At 42.2% G+C, this 24,629-nt stretch overlaps 1 protein-coding gene across 7 annotated transcripts in view; it reads left to right on the top strand.

Moving 5' to 3' along the window:
• LOC138749879 (synaptic vesicle glycoprotein 2B-like) overlaps positions 1 to 24,629 on the top strand; it is a 139,939-nt gene that overhangs the window by 86,099 nt on the left and 29,211 nt on the right. For all 7 annotated transcript variants that reach the window (XM_069911863.1, XM_069911859.1, XM_069911861.1 and 4 more), the window contains 2 exons: positions 14,415 to 15,311; positions 23,344 to 23,524. In XM_069911863.1, the coding sequence (XP_069767964.1) occupies positions 14,771 to 15,311; positions 23,344 to 23,524 (722 nt within the window). In that variant the 5' untranslated portion in view covers positions 14,415 to 14,770. The remainder of the gene's footprint in view (positions 1 to 14,414; positions 15,312 to 23,343; positions 23,525 to 24,629) is intronic.

Consider the following 24,629-nt stretch of genomic DNA (forward strand, 5'->3'; position numbering starts at 1 on the left):
ATTCAGTTACATTTGTGGTGAGTATACATTTAAGGCACTATTTATTGAGAAAGCCAATCAGCTTTACTTCTGTTGTAAAATTGGTAACCAAGACAAACTCTGAGCTCCTCACATTGGTTGTGCATTGTGTACAGTCAACCTAAGAGTAAATCGGTCAGCATCATTATGTGATTAAACATGGTAAATTCAATGAGTTCATGTAATGCTTCTCTAACATCCTATGTTATACAGCAAGTCTGAAGTTATCTTTATGTTCAGCCTGAAGTTGTCCATCATAATCCCCAATTTTGTTTGCAGGAAGCAAACCCTTTAAAAAAAATTTGTTGTCAAGTGAATTGTATAGTGTATGTTTCAGCTGGCAGTTAATTTAGGAGATGCAACAACCTCAAAACACATTTCATTTACTGGCTAGCGTACAAGCTGCTGAAGTTCTGGCTGTCAATCCCAATGAATGTCTAGGTTTCTTTGCTTTGCTTGCTGATAGCAAAGATAAAAGACTTAGCCACACCCTGGAGTCCACAGACAGTATCACTGCTGCAAGGCATTGTGGTGTGACCGAGTTCTGCTTATTTCGCTTTCTGTGGAGCAGCAGTGCACAAGCTGCCACTGCTACTGTAAGGACAAGCTGCCTTTCTATTGAGGTGCTGGATGGATGTAGACACAAGTAGCGTTTACCCAGATGATCGAGGCAGATAGAATGCACCAAATTTTGATACTTAGTTCGATGTCTTGTTGTTTTCACCATCTGCTTCCGACCAAATGTGAGTCTTCAATCTAATGTTTGAGCTGTACATTTATGAATGGGCAATGCTCTTGAGTGAAAAATGTTTGTCAAACTTTATTTAACTGTTCTTGAGTTGGGGTGGGGGGAGGTGGGGAATGTGGTTAAGGGGTTTAAAAATAGCAACTGCATCCTAATGCTTTCAAAGAAATTTAAACCATTTGGGAAAGGAACTACAGGATCTGATAAGAAAGATTGGATTGATCGTCAGGTTCTGTCTGATTCCTGTTTGCTTCTGGAATGTTCAGCTCTAATGATGGAGTAAACTGAGGCAGCAAAAGCATTGCTGAGTTTGATGTTATCACGGTTATAATAAAAGGGCTTATCTTCTATCTCTCTCATGAAAATACAGTTTGCCGTTTAAACCTAGTGAATGTACATGCAATTGCATTGGTTAATGTTTAATCAGGCAGCAGATAGATCTGCATTAGAGAATTTTAATATGGAAATTGGTATCAATGGGAACAATTAAGGAGAAAAATAATCTAAATATAGCAAATGAGAAAATCAGCTTTAAAAATAGTTTTGGCATGAAGTGTAATTAATCTTTTGTCATTTTCCAAGCTGCTGTTTGTTTGATTTTAGCTCACATCCTTTTAAGCTTAATATAGATTGCCTTCCCTGGAGAGCAGAAAGGGCCAGGCTTGCGTAGAAGTCTTTGAAAGTTCTTGATCTCCATCTCCTTCTCAGAGATACAGTTGTATATTCTAAGGAAGCATTGATTCACCTGGTTGCTATGACAACAAGAAATTAGTCAAAGAGGGTAAGCTTTGGGAAGTTGGGAAGTGCTGAAGACCGTTTGCTTTTTCATTGGCGGTGAGTCACTGTTGGTGGATATATCTTTTACATCAGATGATGGTCCGTGAAGCAGTGTGGATTTCACTGGAGAAGGCCAGAGAGTGAGACTGCTTTCTCCACCTCCACAGAAATGGGGAGTGCAGTCATGGGCATGGATCATGTCCAAGTCCCATATACATTATCTTGTCCTCACCATTTGGTCAGGTTCCCATTGCAGTGTATTGCCTATTGTCCTATAGGTAACCATGGCAGCCACTTTGTACACATGGAGCTGAAAAGGCCCGCAGTCACGGCTATGGTTTAGCAGTTGATGGTGTTTTTCCCCATGTTCGTTTTCAAATAGACCCACAAACAGGTTTGCAGTTTAGTCTTCGGCATGGGTCTTAAACATCATGTGGCCTGAATACAAATCAGGGCCATTGGCAACACAAAATTGCTGGAGAAACTCAGCAGGTCTCACAGCGACCATAGGAAGCAAAGGTATATAACCAATCTTTCAGACTCAGGTTTGAAATTTTGGTTTTATATCTTTGCTTCGAATGGACTCTGCAAGACCTGCTGAGTTTCTCCAGCAGATTTGTGCATTTACTACAATCACAGCATCTGCAAACTTTCATCTTTCATTCCATTGGTAACAAACCAGGGTCAGGCTTTTGCAGTGCCCCACAGAGATCTGAAACAAAATGGGATCAACATTCATTATGCGTGAACCCAAGATATTGCAGGATTCCCTTGCCAGGCAGGGAATATGGGTTACTAGAGTTGATGGGATGATAGTTAATTTAGATGGAGTGTAAAACAGATCAGACTCTGCACAATAACCAAGTGAGACTACCTAAAGATGTTGATGGACATGAAAATCCATTTTAATATTATCAAAGTATCATACGATATACTGATTGAATCTTTCACTATAAAAGCTTATATTTAGCTCCAGTGTTATTTGGAAGTATTGGGTAGGTCACGACTCCAGAATGGAGGACCATCACCTTCCCAAGATCGCGTTATATGGCGAGCTCTCCACTGGCCACCAAGACAGAGGTGCACCAAAGAAGAGGTACAAGGACTGCCTAAAGAAATCTCTTGGTGCCTGCCCCATTGACCACCGCCAGTGGGCTGATCTCGCCTCAAACCGTGCATCTTGGCGCCTCACAGTTCGGCGGGCAGCAACCTCCTTTGAAGAAGACCGCAGAGCCCACCTCACTGACAAAAGACAAAGGAGGAAAAACCCAACACCCAATCCCAACCCACCAATTTTCCCTTGCAACCGCTGCAACCGTGTCTGCCGATCCCGCATCGAACTTGTCAGCCACAAACGAGCCTGCAGCTGACGTGGACATACCCCTCCATAAATCTTCGTCCGCGAAGCCAAGCCAAAGAAAAGAAATTGGGGAGAAAGTAATTATTTGTTGATTTTATGGATCATGATTTAAAAAAAAACAATTCTATCAAGATGTTCCTCCTGGACAGGAGGTAATCTGCTCATTAATCCCTCCACACTGTTCACTCTAGTGGAAATTAAACTCAGTTGGACAAATAAATCTGGAATCACAAGTTATCATCAACAGTAGTGAGAACAGAAAGACTCGGTTGCCATGAAAACCCAGATGGTTCCTGAATCTCCATTGTCACTTGGTCTGGCCTGTATAATTTTGGATAAAAGGACATCAATTTAAAACAGAAACTTGGAAACATTTCTTTAGGCAGAGGTTCATGAGTCTATGGAATTCGTTGCCACAGGCAGCTGTGAAAGCAAGGTCATTAGGTGTATTTAAGGCATAGATTGACAGGTATTTGATTAGTCAGGGCATCAAGGGTTACACAGAGAAAGCCAGGGAGTGGGAGAATTGATCAGCTCATGATGGAATGTTTGAGCAGATACGATGGGCTGATGGGCCTACTTCTGTTCCTATATCTTGTGATCTTGTGATTTGATCCTTGACTCACCAATGTTGTTGACTGTTATCTGATTTTCTTTGCTTATTCCCTGAAGAAGGGCTCAGGCCTGTAATGCCAATAATATATCTTTACCTCCTATGGATACTGCGAGATCTGCTGAGTTCCTCCAGTATTTCTGTGTGTTTTTACTACAATCACAGCATCTGCAGACTTTCGTGTTTCTCTTTCGACTATTATCTGAATGCTCAATCGTGCTATAGTAGATCAAGAAAGCACCTCATCACCTTTTTATGGGTGATTTAGGATGGTCAGTTATTGGTGGCTTTGCTGGTCCTGTCCACATTGCACAAAGTTATATAGGATGCTCCACAAGTGCTAAGCACTTGATCCAGTCAGCCCATGCTCCATTTTGTATGCCACCGGACCATCCTTACATTTACAGCTATTAGAATAATACTATTCCTTTCTCCTTCCCATGTTTGTCACACCTCTTCTTATATGCATCTATTGACATCAATGACTCCCCATGGAAATCAATTCCACATTCTCAATACTCTGGGTGAAGGGTTTCCTGGTGACTGTCTTAAGTCAACTACCTCTGACCACAAAACTGGAAAAGCTGGGAAGCATGCAGAAAAGATTTGCAAGGATCATTTTGGGACTGAAAGGCTTGAGTTGTGAGGAGAGGCTCAGAAGGTAGGGGCTTTTTTCCCTGATGGAGGCTGAGGAGACCATCTTGAGGGTTATAAAATCACGGGAACATCGATGAGGTGAATGGTCACAGTCTTTTTCTCAGGGTAGAGGAATCTAAAACTAGAGGGGATAAATTTAAAATGAGAGGGGAAAGTTTCAAGAGCAACCGGAGAGGCAACGTTTTCACCTTCTGGATGTTGGGTATATGGAACAAGCTGCCAGAGGAAATGGCAGATGGGAAAGGTTCAAAGGGAGATGGGCCAAATGCAAGCAAATGGAACCAGCTTATTTCAAAAACCTGGTCAGAATGTATGAATTGGGCCAAAGACCCTGTTTCCTTGCAGTATCTGAACAATCAGCTATTCATAGATGAAAGACTGCAATAACCATCCTGACCCACCAGGAGATCACTGCCCCATACACCAGTCTGCTGTTCACCAACTTCAGCTTGGCATTTAATGCAATCATTCACAGGAGGTTGGTTGAAAAGCTGTCCTCACTGAGACTCAACACCCCTATCTGTACCTGGAGTTTGGACTTTCTTGCAGAAAAACTATTACACCATCTGGATTGGTAGCAGAATGTCGAGCACCATCACGCTGAGTACTGGCGCACCTCAGAGCTGTGGGCTCAGCCCGCTGCTTTCCATGCTACTGACCCATGATTGCATAGATAGATCCAGCACCAATAGTGTCATTGAGTTTGCGGATGACACAACAGGAGTTGGCCTCATCAGCCACCACGATGAACCACTTGACAGAGAAGAGGTGGAAAATCTTGTGATATGGTGCAAGAGTAACAATCTGAGTTTCATCTTAGACAAGATGAAGGAGATGATCATAGGTGCAACAGTGACCACACTCCCTGAGAAGACTGAAGCGGCCAAGGCTACTGGGCACCATTTACAGGAGCTCTATCGAGACCGTCCTGGCCAGCTACGTCACAGTGGAGTACAGTTGATGCAGTGAAATGGATCTGAGGTCAAACCATAGGATCATGATTGTGGCAAAGAGGATCACTGGAGTTTCCCTCCCTCGCGCGCCCCACTCCATCGATGTGTTCTACAGGGATCGTTATCTGAAGGGGATGCGCAAAATCATTGAGGACCATTATCACCCCGCACAACATTTTTTTTCAGTTATTCCTGTCGGGTAAGAGATACAAGAGCCAGCACCACCAGGAACAGCTTCTTCACACGGGCAGTGAGATGCTGAACAACCAAAGAACCGCTCACACTAACCATCCAAGACATTTCTAACTATGAGACAATGTCTAACTATTTGTTTATTTATATTAAAGCTTGTCCAGCATATGTATCTGTATATGTGTTATGTCTGGTTGTGTATCTGCGCGTTTTTGCACTGAGGACTGGAGAACGCTGTTTCGTCGGGTTGTGTTTGTGCAATCAGATGATAATAACCTTGACTTGACTTGACTAACAGTGGCTGCACTTACTGCAGCGGCTAAAATTGACTCATTCTTCCAACTTCAATTCAAAATTACTGGCTGATACCTTTGTGGAGAACTCCATCATCTACTGGATGAGGTGATAGGGCTTGTATCCTTGCAGTATAGCTCCATGACTCAATGAGATAGAGGTATTTCCTCACATCCATTTCATCAAACACTTCATACATTTAAAGATCTTTCATTGGTCAACCTTTGGTCTTTCCAAAAATAAAGACTCAGACAATTTATTCTTTTGTGAAATAAATGCCCTTATGTTGCCCTTGTAAATCTCTTTTGCAGCCTTTCCAATGCTTCTTTATCCTTGCTCAGATATGGAATGAAAAAAAACCTCCATGATCAGGAAAGTTATCATCTCATTAAAGGAATTCACTTGTTCAAAGTTCAGAAGTGCAAAATTCAGATTTATTGTCAGAGTACATACATGACATTACTTACAACCCTGGGATTATTTTTCCTGTGGCCAAACATTGTTACTATTTATTGGCAGTGCAAAATCCTGTACTCTAGAAGATATGTGCAGATGTAAACAAATAAAGAAATGTAAACAAATTGACTGTGCAGAGAGAAAAAAAATCAAAAAAGTACAAAAGTAAGAATCCTTAAGGACTTCTTGAGGAGTCTGATGCAGCTGTTCCTGAACCTAGTGGTGCCAGTCATGTGGCACCAAGACCTCTTTTCCAATGGTAGCAGCGAGAACAGAGCATGTGCTGGGTGGTGTGGATCCTTGATGATTGCTGCTGCTCTGTGATGACAGCATGTCCTGTAGATATTCTCGATGGTGGGGAGGGTTTTTGTCTGCGATGTCCTGGGCTGTGTCCACTACATTTTTGCAGGGTTTTCAGCTCAGGGGCATTGGTGATCCCACCCCAAACCGCGATGCAGCTGGACAGCACACTTTCCACCACACATCTGTAGAAATTTGCCAGGGTTTCCAAACCTCTGGAAACTTCTGAGGAAGTAGAAGTGCTGATATGTTTTCTTCATGATGCCATTAGTGTGTTGGGACAGGTAAGATCCTCTGAGATAGGGACTCCCAAGAGCTTAATTTTGCTCACCCTCTCCACGTTTGATCTTTCAATGATCACCGGATCATACACCACTGGTTTTCCTTTCCTAAAGTCCACAATCATCTTAGTTTTGGTGTCATTGAGTACAAAGTTATTCTAGTTCACCATTCAGTCAAGTTTTCAATCTCCATCTTGTAAGCGGACTCATCGCCCCTTTTTCTCCAACCCACCTACTGTGGTATCATCAGTGAATTTGTAGGTGGTGGTGTTGCCAGACCAAGCCATGGGTGTAGAGCGAGTAGAGCAGGGGGCTCTACTCCTGCTACTGTCGTGCTCCGGTACCAATGGAGATGAGATATTCTTACAAATCTTTACTGATTGTGGAGATGAGAAAATCCAGAGAATATGCAGAAAATGAATTTGGACATGCAATCTCATCTTTCCCTTGTAAGATCTTGTAGTTTAGGAGATGTTTCAGGCCATCAAGCTTGGACCATGTCTTTGAGAATGCTATTCACTGAGTCCCCTTGCCTTGTTTTTTTCTCAACATTCTTTCACAATTTCCTCCACTTTAAGTGCTTATTTCCCTTTTAAAAGTTGCTACTGAATTGTCTTCTATCAGCCTATTTTGCTCTTATTTTCCTGATGACCCCCCCCCCCCCACTTTATTCCCTATTTCCTTTAGCTACATGAATCTGAATAAATATTCTACATTGAAAGAACTCTTATGAGGGCCCGTTAGCTTGGATCGATAAGGGGCTTGGCATAACAAGATGGTCCAAAGGGCCTGTTTCCGTGCTGTAAAATTCTATAAGGCTGTACCGTCATAAATTGAGTGAGACTCCTAGTTTTAACAAAAGTAGAAGGCATCTCAATATTGCCTGGCTCCAGATACCAAAGGATATGGTTCCATCCATTAATAATGTACCCTGACCGATAGATAACAAATTTGCTGTATGTCCTTAATTGGTTGCTACTTAGATACTTGTCCCACACTCGGCAGTTTCATAGAGCGAATCAACTGTGGTAAAATATTTCCAGGTACTTCACCGAAGGAAAAGGTAATTTGATATCGAACCAGTTAAGAAATTTGGGAATTGCAGTCTTACTCAAACCAATGAGTTTTCAAGTCAAGTCAAGTTTATTGTCAATCCCTCTGCGTCCAGGTGCAACAGACATAGAATCCACCTCATCTGCACCAACCACCCCACTAGCCTCTGCATCCAACACATTTTCCTCCGGAATTTCCAGCACTTACAACAGGATCCCACCACCAGACAGATCTTCCCCTCTCCTCTCCTCTCTGCCTTTTGTAGGGACCTCTCCCTCTGTAATTCCCTCATGCACTCATCCCTTCCAACCTATCTCCCCAACACCCCCCCCCCCAGGCACCTTCCCCTATGACCGCAGGAGGTGGTACATGCACCTACACTTCCTCCATCACTACCATCCAAGGCTCCAAACAGGAGTTTCAAGTGAAGCCACCCTTCACTTGTGCATCCGCAGGACTGATTTTCTGCATCCGATGCTACCTTTGTGGCCTTCTCTACATCGGAGAGACTGGGTGCAGCTTGGGAGATCGCTTCACTGAGCACTTCCGTTTTGTCCACACCAGTGACAGAGAGTTTCCTGTGGCCAACCATTTCAGTTTTGTGTCACACTTCCGCACTCACATGTCTGATCAAGGTCTTATGTACTGTCCCACCAAAACCACCCACAAATTGGAGGAGCAACATCTGATTTTCTGTCTGGGCACTCTACAGCCAGATGGCATTTACATCCTTTTCTGGTTTCTGCTAACCTGTACCCCTCTTCCCTTCCCTTCCCCCTTCCAGTTCTCTTCCCTCCCTTCCCTCTCCCTTCACCTAGCCACCCTCCTCCCCTTGGTCGCTGCTGTCCCATCCCTCCCTTCTCCACCTATCACCTCCTGCCTTTGAGACCACCCCTCCTCCCCTTACTCTTTTACCCTACCTACATTTTTCTATACCTTGATGAAGGCTTAAGCCCGAAATGTCAGTTATGTATTTTTACTTTTGCTATATAAAGGACATTGAGCTTCTTCAGCATTGTGTTTTTTCTTCAACCACGGTGTCTACAGACTTTCGTGTTTTACTTTATTGTCAACTGATTGCGCAAGTGCAACCTGATAAAAAAGTGTATTTTGGTCCTCGGTGTAAAACACACAAACAACCAGAAATAACACACATACAGACAAACAATACATATGCAGGGCAAGCATTCACATATACATTAAATAAATAAATATTGTTGCGTAAATATCAAGGTCTCGGATGGTTAGTGTGAACAGCTCCTTGGATCGTTCAGTATTCTCACTGCTTTTTCTCAGCTTGATGGTGCTGGTTCTGAACCTCCTGGATCTCTTTCCCTGACTGGAGCAGCTGAAAGATGCTGTGTGCAGGGTGGAAGGGACCCTCAGTTATTTTGTTATCCCTCTTCAGACAATGATACCAGCTGATCATGTCGATGGTGGGTGGGGAGGGAGACTCCAGTGACCTTCTCTGCCACTCTTATGGTCCTGTGGATTGACCTTTGATTCATTTAAAGGTAGATTTTAATATAGAAGAAAAGAGAGTTTTAAGGTGAGGGGAGGAATTCCAGAGTTTTGGATCATGAACAGATGCCAATGGAGAAGCAATTAAAAACTGGGGAGGCTTAGGATATCAGAGGTTGTGGAGGGCAGAATTGCAGAAGTGTACAAGGCTGGAGTAAATTGCTGAGGTAAAGAAGAGCAAGTGGATTTAAAAATAATAGGAATTTTAATACAGAGATCAAGTTACAACATGAGTCTCAGCTGAATCACTGATGTGGGAAATGGAAAAAAACATCACACCAGGGACCTCCTCCTGTTGTTGGTTTTGAGGAACATTGTTACAGTGCTGTAGCTGGAGTTTCTCCCTTAATACCATGTACCAGTCCTGACTTAGATTTTTTTCTTGGCCACCGATACCCTGCCGAAGATGTGGATTGTGTTTCTTTCACCCTAATTTAAATTTCTGACTTTAACAAAACATAAGAATTTAAAAAGAAGGTAAATTGCTCAGCAAAAACAAAATAACCAAAAGCAGTTTCTGTCAAATGGAATGAATTATGAGATCATTTGGGGAGTTGGAAAAGGCTCGGCAGCTTGTTGGTGTATTCCTTATGGGATTCTATCATCAAAGGGATTGGATGGGGAAAATATATTTACCATTTTTGGGGTTTGGAAAAGAAAATACCATTTCTGCATTATATTTGTCCTATCACAGATATTCAAATATTTTTGTGTACACCCCTGTGACTTTAAGCTGGCTCACTCTCGCTCTTTCTCTCTTTCTGTCTCGCTCTCTTTGTTTCTCCCTTTCTCTATCTCTTTCACTCTCTCTCCCTCTCCCTCCCCCCCTCTCTCTCTCTCTATCCGAGTTCTGACTAAGGTTTACAGACCTGCAGCATTGACTGCTTTCATTTCTACGGAAGCTAACTGACCTACCGAGATTTTCCTGCATTTTCAGCTTTTATTTCAGAATTCCAGCATCTGCCATTTGTTTTTACTTTCACCCTCTTGAATTGTCAGCATTGGAGAGACAAGCACTTTTCCTATTGCTGCAATCAAATAAAAGTGTTTGCCAGGAAATCTCACAAAGTAATGAAACAGATACATCCTCTCAGTCTCTCTGTAACCATGTCAGCAGTTCAAATGCTGGGAAGCAGCAATAAATCAGACAACCCAGATTCAATACTAAAATTGCTTTTAAAGCCACCTTAAATACAGATGATGAGGCAGCCTCACTGCTCGGATTGCCAATGGTTTGAACTGAAAGGGAGTCTTGTGTGGATGCAGAGGCTGCAGGAACACTGGAGGTGAATCCAGAGACCCTCGGTGACTCCTGGGGTGGGGGTGGGGACCTTCTTTTGCTTCTCTTTCTTCCTTTCTCTGACAGTAAGGGGTGCTGGAGAATGCTAATGGTGATGAAAGGCAATTTTGTGTAATATTGCATTTTGTTTTATCTCATGATAATAAATAGTATCTGATATGATCTCATCTGATTCCTTGGGTGGAGAATTCCACAGATTCACTCTTCTCTGTGAGAAGCCATTCCTCCTCAATCTACTCTATACATATTCACATGGAATTGTATCTTGTCCCCAAGGTCCCTCTTTCTTTGCATTTTTCAGGTCTTTGTTCAGTACCTTTCCCCATATCCTAAAAGCTTGGGACCAGATGGTTTACTGTTATTGGACATTTTTTCCGTTAATGGAAAAATGGCTTTAAGTAGCATCAGCAGAAATTCTTGTTTCAGCGGTTAAACAACAAAAAACGTGAAATAATATTTAACACGTGCCAATAAAATAACTTGATCTCTGCTTATGAATTAAGGTAAATGGATTAGAAACTCTCCTCGATGGTTTTTTCAAATGTTTTCTCCAGTGTCATCTGTCTCATTAACAGCAGTTTTTGTCTTAGAAGTCTCATTATTATCAAAATGGTGTCAACAGAGCATCAGAGCCCAAATGGGCAAGTTGGGTGATAAATTTTTGTCAACTTGTGACATCATGTCAGCGCTGCAATAAAGTTTGGCTAATGGATCATTTCAGTTGACAGAACTTCAGATAATGGGAAACCTACTTTATTATTTATATGATTAATTATTTCTCCTGCATAAAATGTATGATCTGACTATGCGTTTGCTCATTTTATTGAACCATATCTTCTTGATGTCCTTCACTGTTCACCTGCTGGACCCCTCCAGCTCTTTTGGTTCATTCCTTGCTGTCTGTCAAATCTCCATTCTTTGACTGTGTTTTTTGGAGTACTTCTTCAATTGGTGCTGATTTTTCACAAGCCATACCGGAAACCTCAGATGGCGAAAAATAAAGCTCCAGGTTGTGATTGTTAGCCAACTGTAAGACGTTGGCAGCAAAGTACCAGTCCTATAGAGAAGCCATATGGATGCTGAGCTCAGAAATAGAAATGTCACACCAGTCCACTAGGGCAGGGGGTTATCATCCCTGAGGCTGCAGTGAAAGCATATTGCGAGAGGGGGCGGGAGGGCTTTCTTCTGCACTGCACAAACTGCACCTGACGAGGCGGAAGTTAATGTAGGTCTCTGGGGTGGGAAATGTACTGCAGTCTTCATTTCTGCAGGAATGACACAGCTAACCTTGAGAAAAACAAACAAAAATCACTAAGTGTCTGAGAATGCATTTGCCAACGTAATCTAATCTCAGGGTTCAGACAATTTGCTCTGATTTCATTGCAGCTTTGGTCTTCCTGTTGCTGTCTGCATCTCCCTGTAATCAGCTGCTGCTCAGTTATTGGAGTCAGGCTATTTGTTAACGTAAAACAGACTGTGGACTTGGTGACATCATTACAGATCAGTTGACAGCATAGCAACCTGATCATTTGCAGAGCGTGGTTAATTGCAATCAGTGCAAAATGATTTGGTGGAAATTTTTAAATATTTATTTTATGCCTCCACTTTAATATAAAGTATTAAAAATGATTACTATATTCAGTAGGATGGATTCAAACAGTTTAATGCTGAACCATTTAAGGTGAAATTGGAATGATTTTTTTTTCACGCCATGGATGTGCACCACCTGAGGTTCAAAATCATTCAAGATAGTGATTGCTTAGTTTTTTAGTGGGCTGGAGGTATTATATCAGAGGAAGAGGAATACAGTTCAGCTATGATCTAAATAAATGCTGGAAGAAAGGCAGAAATAGCATCCTCCTCTTGCAATGCTGGAGAATATTATACCTCTTGAGGCAAGAGTGTTATTGCTTCATCAGTGATGACAGATTAACACTGTCCATTATTGGCATGCAGACAGGACAAGTAATGGTTGTCAGGTCTCTCCCCTTGGAGAAGGGAAAGGAATGGGAAGTGAAGTAACTCAGACCCTATTCTTTGTTCAACATCCACAAACACTCACAAATTACAACAAGGAAGGAGTCCATTTGGCCCATGTGCAACAATTCCGCTGACCTCTTTCCTACTCGCTCTGTGTATTCAGTTCCTTTCTGAATACACGGCTGAATCTGCCTCCATCACCCTTGCAAGTGCATTCCAGATTATAACCTCTTGTGATGTAAAAAAAGACTTTTCCTGCATCACATTTGCAGGATCTAAGGGTAGCACACTTAGCGTAGTATTACCACAATGCTGTTACAGTACCAGTGGCTCAGATTCGAATCCCTTTCTGTCTGTAAGGTGTTTGTATGTTCTCCCCATGACTGTGTGAGTTTCCTCCAGTTTCCTGTCACATTCCAAACACGTATGGAGTTAGTAGGTTAATTGATCATGTGGATATATTTGGGCGGCAAGGTCACATGGATCAGAACGACCTGTTACTATGCTGTATCTCTAAATCTTAAAAAAATTAAAAATCTTTTGTGAGACAAAATACGCCTTCTGCTATTTTTTGTTTGTTTTACTTTTTTAAAATGTAGACATACAGCACAGTAACGGTCCCTTGCAGCCCATGAACCCGTGGCACTCAAATACCCCAATTGACCTACAACCCCCATACATTTTGGAGGGAACTGGTGGACCCAAAGGAAGTCCCCTTGGTTATTGACAATTTGGCTAATGGGAACTTCTCTCTAACCGCTCTATCCAGGGCCTCCTTGAGTTTAAAGACTTCTATCAAAACCCCCCTCAATCTCCTCTTTTCCAAGGAGAACTTCGCCACTCTATCAACGCAAATGAGAGCTCTTATCCCTGCAATCATTCTTTTAACAATTCCAGACTGGTTCTCACTGGATACTGGTGGGGAGGGCGCATACAAAAAAGCAATTCTGGATCACAAGGTCTTGATGCCATTTGCAGTTCCAAAGTCTTGCAGCATTGGTAGCGACAACCACTCCTGGGTCCCTGTTAGAACCTGCAAACACACACCTTTTCATTCAAGTAAAAACACAAGGAGAAATGCTATTTCACCTTTACCAGCAAGCATGATATGAAATATAGATGACTTGACTTGACTTGACAATGCTGGAGAAACTCACTAGGTCAAACAGCGTATTTTAAATAGCAAAGATAAAGATACATAACCAATGTTTCCAGCCTGAACCCTTCATCGAGATATGAACAAAATGTGGCCAGGCACCCAGACAAAATGGTGGAGGGTTGGTGGGGTTGTCAGGGGGAGGAGCAAAGTCCCATAGGCAGAAGGTAATAGATGGATAAGGGAGGGAGGGCACAGCAGCAAACAGGAGGAGGGGGGATGGTACTGTGAATGGAGAGGGAAAGGGGTTGAGAACTGGAGGAAAGAAGAGAGAAGAGTGGTAAGGAAAGAAGAGAGAAGAGTGGTAAAAAGAGAGGAAGAATGGGCAGTAGGCTAACAGAAACTAGAAATCAACATTAATGCCGAGATGTGAAATTAGCTGTTGCTGCTCCAATTCTTGTTTTAACAGTGCATGAGGCCACGGACAGACTTGTCAGCGTGGGACCTTTTCAGTCAGATGGAAACAAGTTGTGGAGGAGAGGGTTCAAAAAATGATGTAACATGATGAACATGTTCACCTTCAACCCATTTAATTTAAAGCCTTGTATTTAATAAACTTAACACTGGGATTCCACTGAGCATTGGTGTGTGTGCTTGAGGCCCCTAAGGACTGAAACCAGTAAGACAGACAATCGTAAAAACAGCAGTTCAATTTAAAAGGAGATCGAATAGAGACAGCTTGTAAAAGTAACTCATTTCATTTCAATTCTAGCCTTTGAGGAGTCAAATTTATTTAATTTTTTCACCTTCCTTTGCAGGAATGTACCATTTGGACCAATCAAGGAGTCTTGCTGAAGGTCATTCATCATTTCAAGGCACTTATTGAGCTCGAGAGCTGAGCTTTATACAGCTGGTTGGAAGGATTGCCTTGCAGTGTCCCTGATTACACCAGTCTCCCTCTGGGAAAGATGCAATAGCCTCATTGCAGAACTGAAGAACAAGTTAAAGGTTTCACAGTTATTTCTCCAACTGACATCTTTTGGGAAATCCGCAGAAGAACGTACGTCTACTGCCATTTCTTTGAATGTGCCTTGCTTCTAACAGTAGAATAAATTGTGGTAAAACCATGCCCCTGTAGTGGAATTGCCCATCAGAAGTCTAGGTATTAGAAAACATGATGGATGACGGATTTGGGAATAATTCAACCTTCTTCCAAGGAGCCAAAGACATCGCCAATGAGGCAAAGAGACATGGGAGGATGCAGGACTCTTACACACGATACCAAGGTGGTGAGGAATATGCCTTACACGATGGGGACTATTTCCAGAGTGATGATCCCCAAGGGCAGGAGGACGCTGAGAGTGATGCCACCGAAGGGCATGACGAAGATGATGAAATCTACGAGGGGGAATACCAGGGGATCCCCCATCCTGATGACATTAAAGCCAGTCGGATGGCAATGACACAACCAGTTCCAAATGAGTACAGGGATCAAGCAGACCTCATGGCAGAGCGCATGAAGGATGAGGAGCAGCTGGCACACCAGTACGAGTCAATATTTGAGGAGTGCGGACATGGACGCTTCCAATGGACACTTTTCTTTGTCCTAGGTTTGGCTTTAATGGCTGATGGAGTCGAGGTATTTGTGGTTGGCTTTGTGCTCCCCACGGCAGAACGAGACATGTGCATGTCAGACTCCAATAAAGGAATGCTGGGTAAGTGATACCACATTGATGCTCATGGATACACCTTCTTAAGTTGCAATTAAGGCAAATAATTGTATTCTATTTCTTCCTAGAAATTGAAAATTTAGTCTTAATGAACCGAGTTGAATTTAATTGTCCATTATCATGTAAGACAAGATATAGTGAAAAGCTTTGTTTTGCATGCTATCCAGGCATGCCAATCTGAACCAGGACAGCAAGTAATGTAATACTAAAACAAAAGTGTAGGGTGTAGTGTTACAGCAAGTCAAAAAGTGCAAGGTATGGTATTACAAGAACAAAGAGCAGGATATAGAGAAAAGTACAGTTAGACATTGCATTATCTATGCGAGATCCATTCAGGAGTCTGGAAACGATGGTTGGGAAATTCAAACAATTTAGCGTTGAGCCATTTAAAATGAGATTTGAATGAATTTTTCATTCCATGGGTGGGGGAGACCTGAGGCTCTAAAAGTCATGGGTATTGAGAAATAATTCAGGGCAGCGATTGCTCAGTTTTTTGTGGGATGAGATATTAGAACAAAGGAAGCGGAATACAGATCAGCCATAATCCAAATAAATGTCGGAAGAGAGGGAGAGGGACTGATATCATTCTCCTTTTGCAATGCTAGAGAATGTTATGCCTCTTGAGGCAAGAACGTTATTGTTTCATCGCGTATGTTGTCCTTCCTAACAATGCTAAGGTCTGATAAGATAAATAAATAGCGAAGGAATAGGAAGGTTCGGACGCTAGGTATTCATGGAGAAGTAGTGAACTAGATTTGACAACAGCTGGACAAGAGAAGCCAGAGAGTAGTAGTGGATTATTGTATCTCAGATTGGAGTTCTGTGACAAGTGGTGTGCCTCAGAGATCAGTGCTGGGACCATTGTTGTTTGTCATCTCTATCAATGATCTGGATGATAATGTGGTAAATTGGATCAGCAAGTTTGCAAATGACACTAAGACTGAAGGTGTTGTGGACAGTGAAGAGGGATCTGGACCAGCTAGAAAAATGGGCTGAAAAATAGCAAATGGAATTTAATGCAGACAAGTATGAGGTATTTCATTTTGGAAGGATAAACCAAGAAGGGACATACACGATAAACAGTCGGGCACTGAGAAGTGCAACAGAACAGAGGGATCTGGGAATACAGATACATAATTCCCTAAAAGTGGTATCAGAGATGGATAGGGTTGTAAAGAGAGCTTTTGGCATATTGGCCTTCATAAATCAAAGTATTGAGTATAGGAGTTGAGATGTTATGGTAAAGTTGTATCAGATATTGGTGAAGCAAAATTAGGAGTATTGTGTGTAGTTTTGGTCACCTAACTACAGGAAAGATATCAATAAGATAGAAAGAGTGCAAAGAATATTTACTAGAAAGTTGCTCAGACTCCAGGATCTGAGTTACAGGGAAAGGTTAAACAGGTTAGGACTTTATTCGCTGGGGCATAGAAGAATGAGAGAAGATTTGATAGAGGTATTTAAAATTATGTGGGGGATAGACCAAGTAAATGTAGATAGGCTTTTTCCACTGAGGGTAGGTGAGATGCAAACCAGAGGATATGGGTTAAGGATGAAAGGGGAAAAGTTTAAGGGGAGCATGAGGGGGAACTTCTTCACAGAGAGTGGTGGGAGTGTGGAACAAGCTGCCAGCTGAAGTGATGAATGCGGGCTCAATGTGAACATTTAAGAAGAATTTTGACAGGTACATGGATGGGAGGGGTATGGATGGCTATGGACTGGATGCAGGTCAGTGTAACTAGGCAAACCAGGTTTGGTGCAGACTAGAAGGGCCGACGGGTCCAGACTGTGATGCAGCCAGTCAGCACACTTTCCCCCTCGCATCTGTAGAAATTTGCTAGTATTTCCAGTCAAATAAAACCTCCACAAACTCCTGAGAAAGTAGAAGCACTAATGTGCTTTTAGTGTGTAGGGTCCAGGAATTAGTAACTCCCAAGAACTTAAATTTGTTCATCTCCACTTCTGATCCCCCAATGATCACTGGATTTCTGGTTTTCCCTTCCTGAAGTCAGCAATCAGTTCCTTGGTTTTGGTGACATTGAGTGCGAGGTTGTTGTTGGTGCACTATACAACCAAGTTTTCATACTTCCTCATCATCTTTCTTCATACAACCCACTACCGTGGTATCGTCAGCAAATTTGTAGAATGTGTTGTTGCCGTACTGAGCAACACAGTCATAGGAATATAGTGAATAGAACAGTGGGGGGGGAGGTGGTGGGTGGGTGTAAGAACTCAGCCCTATGGTGGTCCAGTACTGATGGAGATTGTGGAGGAGATATCCTTACTATTCCTCACTGAGGTGAGGAAATTCAGGATCCAATTACACAGTGGGGTGCTGAGTTCCAGATCTAGGAGTTTTCAGATCAATTACTCCTTAACTTAACCCTGCATCTTTTAATATTGAACAATCCTGCTCTTGTAAATAATTTTTAACTATCGGCCCCTCACAAATTCTTTGACAACTTCCTCCACTTCATGAAAACAATCTCTTCTCATGAATGAAATGCTCCATCAGTATTGCATTAGAGAGCACCTAGTCTTGTGTGCTCTGAAGTGGGACTTGATTCCTCATTGAACCACCCTCCAAGACTCTTCATGACCCCTGCCGAATTTCCCAAAACATAGTAGTAAAAAGCAGATGGTGGAAGAGGGAGATGCTTTCAGTGCTATATTTAATTCTGCATCACCTTTGAGGATTTTGGAAATTATTAGGTTATTTGAAACAGTAATGTAAGCAAGACAGTTTGAAGAGTTAACACAATTAAATAAGAGTGAATAGAATATTTTGCTGTTCATCCAGTGTTACATTAGAACAATAGCCAGATGTCCAGTATAGTATTGGATTTCATGGAGATGTGAGCTATGAGCTTGTAGCTCTTATTGATCGATGAGTTTAATGGAAATTGCTCCTTAAGACACTCTCTTCCTTTTTGTGTATTGTCTATGAAGAAAATAAATTCTTGGGACTGCAGTACATTAGCTAAGTGTCTTGAAAAAGTAGGGGAAAGTAATGATGTTTCAAATGGAGTCATCCTCCAAGTCACTCATAGATTTTGAACTGGCATTGCTACCCTTGATAATAGTTGGAAAGATTTTAACCTCTCGGGACTATCCCTCATCTTTCCGTCTCCATTGCAGACAGATCTCTTTCTCATCTAATAATGGATTCAAAGCAATGTTAGGAGTCTTGGGGTTCCAATTAGTATAGATATTTCCTATCAGTGCAAATATTAAACAAAACAGAAAAGTGCTTTAAAAATACGTGATGAATCAATAGAATTCAATACTGCACATGTTGTGGATGCCAAGTCATTGAGTATATGACGTATATTACGAACTCCTGTTTCATTTAGTGACTGTCAATTTAAGGGTTAGTACAGACTGTGACCATTCACAACAATGGAGAGAATTGAGTGGCAACAATCAGGTACAGATTGTGGCCAAAGTTTATCCTCTAGAGCAGGGGTGTCAAACTCAAATTCACGGAGGGCCAAAATTAAAAACTTGGACTAAGTCGAGGGCCGAACTAAATATTTATTGAAAATTTTCAACAACATCTGCATGTTTTCTCTTCTTTCAACATATGTAATGTTAAACTTTTTCTTATTAAAATAAATGTTTAATAATAGTTTTGGATAAACTCTTTCATTGTCATTGTCATTGGCCCATTTCCTTTGGAGCTCTGAAACCGTGCACATGACGAGTCAATGAGGGATGATTAAAGCAGTGGTCTTCAAACTTTTTCTTCCCACCCACAGACCACCTTAAGCAATCCCTTACTAATCACAGAGCACCAATGGCACAGGGACGCGAGTGGAAAGAAAAAGGTTGAGAACTGTTGTATTGTGGTAACTCCACATCTGATTAGGTTAATTGTTAGGCAAGTGGTCAGAGAAGGACCCCCTCCCCCCACCCCAAGAAAGGCTTAAATCACAGGAACAAAATAAGCTTCCGTCTCACTGCTCCCAATCTTACACACAGTCCTGATGTGGAATGTGGGGTCGCAGCTCCATGTTCACCCGAGTTCAGGTGCTGTCTGTGTGGAGTTTGTACGCTCTCCCCTTGTCTTGGACCAACAGGTCGGTCACCTGATGAAGGCACCCAAACCCCCCGTTGAAACACCGGCGTCCGGGGCAGTGGAGGAATTGGCTGAGAAGAGAGCGTTGCTCCCACCCCCCTCCCATGGTTGGAGAGGGATTAAACTGCGATCTCACGGCGCCGGGCTCATCTCCAACAAAAGGAGCGGGAGGCAGGGTCCGCCGCGCACGGAGCGAGGGGGAAGGCATCGCCAACGAGACGTTCGGTCCGGCGTCACCGCTGAAGCGCAGACCCAGCGAGGATGGACCCAACTCCAGCCACGTCTGTGTGTCCGGGAGCCGGGCGGTCTGAGTGCGGCGCTCCAATCCCCGGGATTCGGGACTCTGAGATCGCTCCACACCTCCAGCGTCATTTTCACCTTCAGTGTGCATGCGCTATACTGGCGCAGCGGCCAGCGGGCCAACTCTAATATATATTTCATATGATCTTGCGGGCCAAATACAATTATATCGCGGGCCAAATTTGGCCCGTGGGCCAGAGTTTGACATGTGTGCTCTAGAGGAAGAGAGAGAACATTTATTGATTTATCCAGAGACAGGTGGGGAGAGAGACATGTGAGAGAAACATTTAAAAGAACAGCACACGGTGATTAGCAGCCATCTCATGAACACTATACTGAGTAACTCTGTGTGAAATGGACAATTTGGCTGATTCTCCCTGTCACTGTGGCCAAAAGAAAGGTCACTTCGACTGACCTTTCTGACTGCTGGGGTTTTTGGAAGCATAGGGAAGTCACACATTTTGTTTCCCCTCGCCAAAGAAAAGGGGAGTTGTGACAACCATTCGTCCAAGAGGATATTTCTCAGCAAGCAACTAGACAAGAATAACGGTCACTCAATCTCTGCCACCTCCTCCGTGATTACTTCTGTGCATCAGTTAAAGAGTCTGTGTTCCAACACAGGATTTCTAAAACTGAACTTCGGACTAACTTTCTAGAATTGTGCCTAAGCTGTAATGGTTTGGGTAGTATCCCCCCACCCCCCCACCCCCCACACACACACACATACACACAATTATATTTGCACTTAGTTGGGGTTAAATTAATGAAGGTGTTATGTTATTGGTAGTTATTAATAAATATATTGTTTTAAAAATGAAAAAAGTAAGTCGCTTGGTGAATTTCTATTGCTGCTGGTCTGAAATGTAACAGGTAGATAAGCTTGATTAGGAAGGAAATCAAGGGTTATGGGGAGAAGGCAAGAGAATGAGGTTAAAAAAAAAGATAATAAATCAGCCACATTTAAATGGAGGGACAGATTCGATGTGCTAATTCCACTCTTATGTCTTATGGACTGATTGACACGAGGAGAATGGACAATTTTTCAGAAGGTTTGCTCCTTGAAAAAAAATTGGGGATTATGATAGTCTACTTCAGCTGAAGAGAAAGATAATTTCAGATTTGCTGCATCACGTAGGAAGTTGGAGAAACATTAAGTTAACTTTTATTGAATTTATCATGTTTAATCACATAATGATGCTGACACATTGCATTAGTTCAACCCTGATCTAAAAATGTTTGCCCGCTGATTTTCATTTGGACTCAGCATCTGATGCCTCTCACATCAATAGTTGGCCTGCATTAATGGATTTCAGTTGCCCTGATACCATTTTTCCATGGTTGCAATGTCCTGGTGAAATCTTTCACCATGTTCGTTACTGACTCCACCAAGATCAGCGGGGAAGACGTCCAAGTGCGAATATTGAAAATAAATTTTCAGTGACATGCTGCACTTCATGGTTCTGCTTGAAGTAGTCTTAAAATATGACAGGAAATGACAAAATAGGTTATATCTAAAAATGGCACATGATACAGCATCTGTATACGTGAGCTGCTTTTATAGCCTGTCTGCATCTATCCTGAATCAGCATGCCCAAGTCTAATACAACATTTGCATAGCACCTGAACTGAGTGTTTGTCCAGCCATGCTTGGACCAACCAAAACAGCTTGCTTTGTGGGCAATATACTAGTAAACTTAAAATATGACAGGAAATTACAAAAATAGGTTATATCTTAAAAAAATGTACATGATAGAAAACATTTAAGGTGATTTTTGTGATCAGCAGTCCAAAATCCATAAAAATACACACAACAGTGCGCAGGAAGCAAAATCTTTGTTGACCAGTGAAATGGGCATATAAGCAAGTGGCCAGCCCAGTCCAACTCCTGATTGGGGAAGACACTGATATTGGTCCCTTCGTGTGCCAGTGAATCAGCTACTTGGTTTAGTCATTGTTTATGCAGTTCTCTCATTCCCTGTGCAGCCATCAAATTCATTATTTCCCTGCCTTGCAGAGTTGCAGTACTGTTGATGGGTTGATTTGCAGCTAGTGACATCTCATGTCACGAAGGTATGCTCATTTGCTCAACACCATGCATGCCAGTACAATGCAGGAAAATAGTGCCATCTACCACACAGCTTAGTGTAACACCAAGAAAACCATAGGGTCACAAATTAAAGGAAAGGTTCAGTCCTGCCTCAGATGCAACAATGTGCAATTACAATCCTCCAATATTTCTTTTCCTCTGATATTTCTGCATTTGCATAATTCTGCATGTAAAATTGAGGCTGAATGAAGACTTCTAATGGTACTAAAGAAAGAGGAGCAGAATTTAATTTAATTTAGACATACAACATGGTACAGGCCCTTTCATCCTACAAGCCCAGATCACCCAATTACACCCAGTTGGCCTACAACCCTGGTACTCTTTGAATGGTGAGAGGAAACTGGAGCACTCAAAGGAAACCCAAGCAGACATGGGGAGAACATACAAATCCTTACAGACAATGCTGGATTCGAATGCTGTGACAGCATTGCACCAACCGCTATGTTGACCATGCTCCCTGGTGACCATGACAGAATCACTTAGCATTCTGTCCAATGTTCCTTCCACAACCAGGACACAAAAGAAACAGGTTGCAGTAATGTCATCTTTTTGGGATCGTCCTTTATAGACCTGACTATCCTGCTCTGACTGTACTTGCAGGGGGTTTTGTACTTCCAAAAGGATGCATAAGGAATCTTGGTAGCATTAGCAAACCGCCCACTGCTTATTAGTTACCTTCCAACAGAAGAGCCTATTGGATCAGGCCTGTTACCAGTACTTTGGTAAAGAGCCTTTGTATTATTTTGAGAGGACATCCATAGAAATGCCTGACCAGTAGATTTATGATTGATGGGTCTGTGGGAGGGGAGGGGAGTGAGAGTCACATAGGGTGCTGAGAGTCACATAGGAAACTAAATATGAATGCATCCTTTTATCTCTCACTCCCTCTCTCTCTTTCCCCACCCACCCCCCCCCCCCCTCCCCACTCACCTCTGGTGCTGTTAGAGCTCCTACTTCATAATAACACCACCCAGGTTTAATCCTGACCTCCTGTGTTTTCAGTGTAGAGTTTTGATATCCTCCCTGTAACCATATAGATTTCATTTGTGTGCTCTGATTTCTTCACACAACCCAAAAATGCGAGGGTGGGCAGGTTAACTGGTGTCTGTAAATTGCCCCTCATGTCTAGGTGAGTGGGAAAATCTTATAAAAATCAGATCATTGTGTTTTTGATGGCTGGAGCCTGTTTCCATGCTATGTTTGCTCATTTTTAAGATGCTCCTTGATTTAGCTTTTGATAACCTGAATCTTTGTTCATTTATCTTTCCAGATGCTTCATCTGGCTGAAGATGTTGTAAAAATGCAGGTTGTTCTGTTAAACTGGTGTAACATGACTCCATTGCACTCCCAAACCACGATTTCATCTTTATTTCCATGCTAGACAGCCAGAGGACAAACTGTTTTTAGAGAATTAGACAGCCAAAGTGAGATGGTGAAGAGTGTTTTCTATGAGATGATTGTGTCTGAAACTTAGGGGTTAATCCCAAAATGTAGTGGTTTATTTTAAGAATTTTGTTGTCACTTTATTTCAGGGTTGATCGTGTATTTGGGAATGATGCTTGGAGCCTTCATCTGGGGAGGACTGGCAGATAAAATGGGCAGGAGGTATTGTTTGATCATCGCCTTGAGCATCAATGGAGTCTTTATTATCTTCTCGTCATTTGTCCAAGGTTATGGCTTCTTCCTGTTCTGCCGGCTACTTTCAGGAGTTGGGTAAGTGAATTGTTGTCCTTGATGTAGGGCCACTAAATGGGTAATTGTACTGCAAACCCAGCCTTGCTGTCTAGATCCCTTTCTACTCTCTTTAAAATCGAGGCAATAACTTTGGAGATAATGTAGACTGGCACTCAGGTGCCATATTGGTGGCAATAGAGGGAGTAGATTTTTAGGGCGGATGTAGACCTAGACACGGACTTGTCCCAAATGATTTTGGAACTCCTTGAGAATGCTTGAAGTTGACTTCTGACTAGTGAGTGATGAGTATGCCATCACAGAATTATATCTTGCAGGTAGCTTCAAAGTTTCAGGGAGTCAAGAAGTGACTCTTACTTTAAAATGGGATTACTGCATAATTAAAGCCATGGACACATTGTGACGTCTTTCCTCTGATCACAATCCCACACCTAATTCTTTAGTGTTGTGCATAATTATGGTAGAAGATCTATTGTTTCTCCATTCAAGATATTGAGCAGCAGCTGGGGCAGCATCTGTAATGTACATTGAAGCTATAAACTTATTCTGAAATGATTAAAAAACAGAAAATGCTGATAAGATGCATCTGAGTGGGCATCATCTGTGGAGACACCAATAGCATTCATGTTTCAAGTTGATGTCCCTTTTATCAGAACAACGAATCCTAATGAAAGGTCAGTGATCTGAAATGTGATCTCTGTTTCTTTCCCTACAGATGTTGCCTGATGTGCAGTGTACTTCTGATATTTTCTGTTTTTATTTCAGATTTCCAGTCTCTGAACTATCTTGTTTTTTGGAATATATATTTCTTCACTTGGTTTATGGCCATCTATAATTGAGTGGAAACAAAAACCCTCATTTGTGCCGGTGCCCCATACCCTCAAATCCTCCAACTTTCAGTGGTTTCCAGGAAATATACCTATGTGGCTGGGTTTTGCCAGGTCCCAAAGTAAGGAAACATCATAATAAAACTTTTCTTGACAATTGATAAGACAGCTCAAGAAGACTGACTCATATTTGTGATCATTCATCTTCCTGGTAAAGCTCCATTCTTGTTCTTTTCGGCAGTAATCAGTGCTGAAGTCCTGACGCAATTATTTAAGAAGAATTAAAAGTCTTGTCAACA

The sequence above is a fragment of the Narcine bancroftii genome, chromosome 14 (genome assembly GCF_036971445.1).
Source record: "Narcine bancroftii isolate sNarBan1 chromosome 14, sNarBan1.hap1, whole genome shotgun sequence".
Taxonomy (NCBI): Eukaryota; Metazoa; Chordata; class Chondrichthyes; order Torpediniformes; family Narcinidae; genus Narcine; species Narcine bancroftii.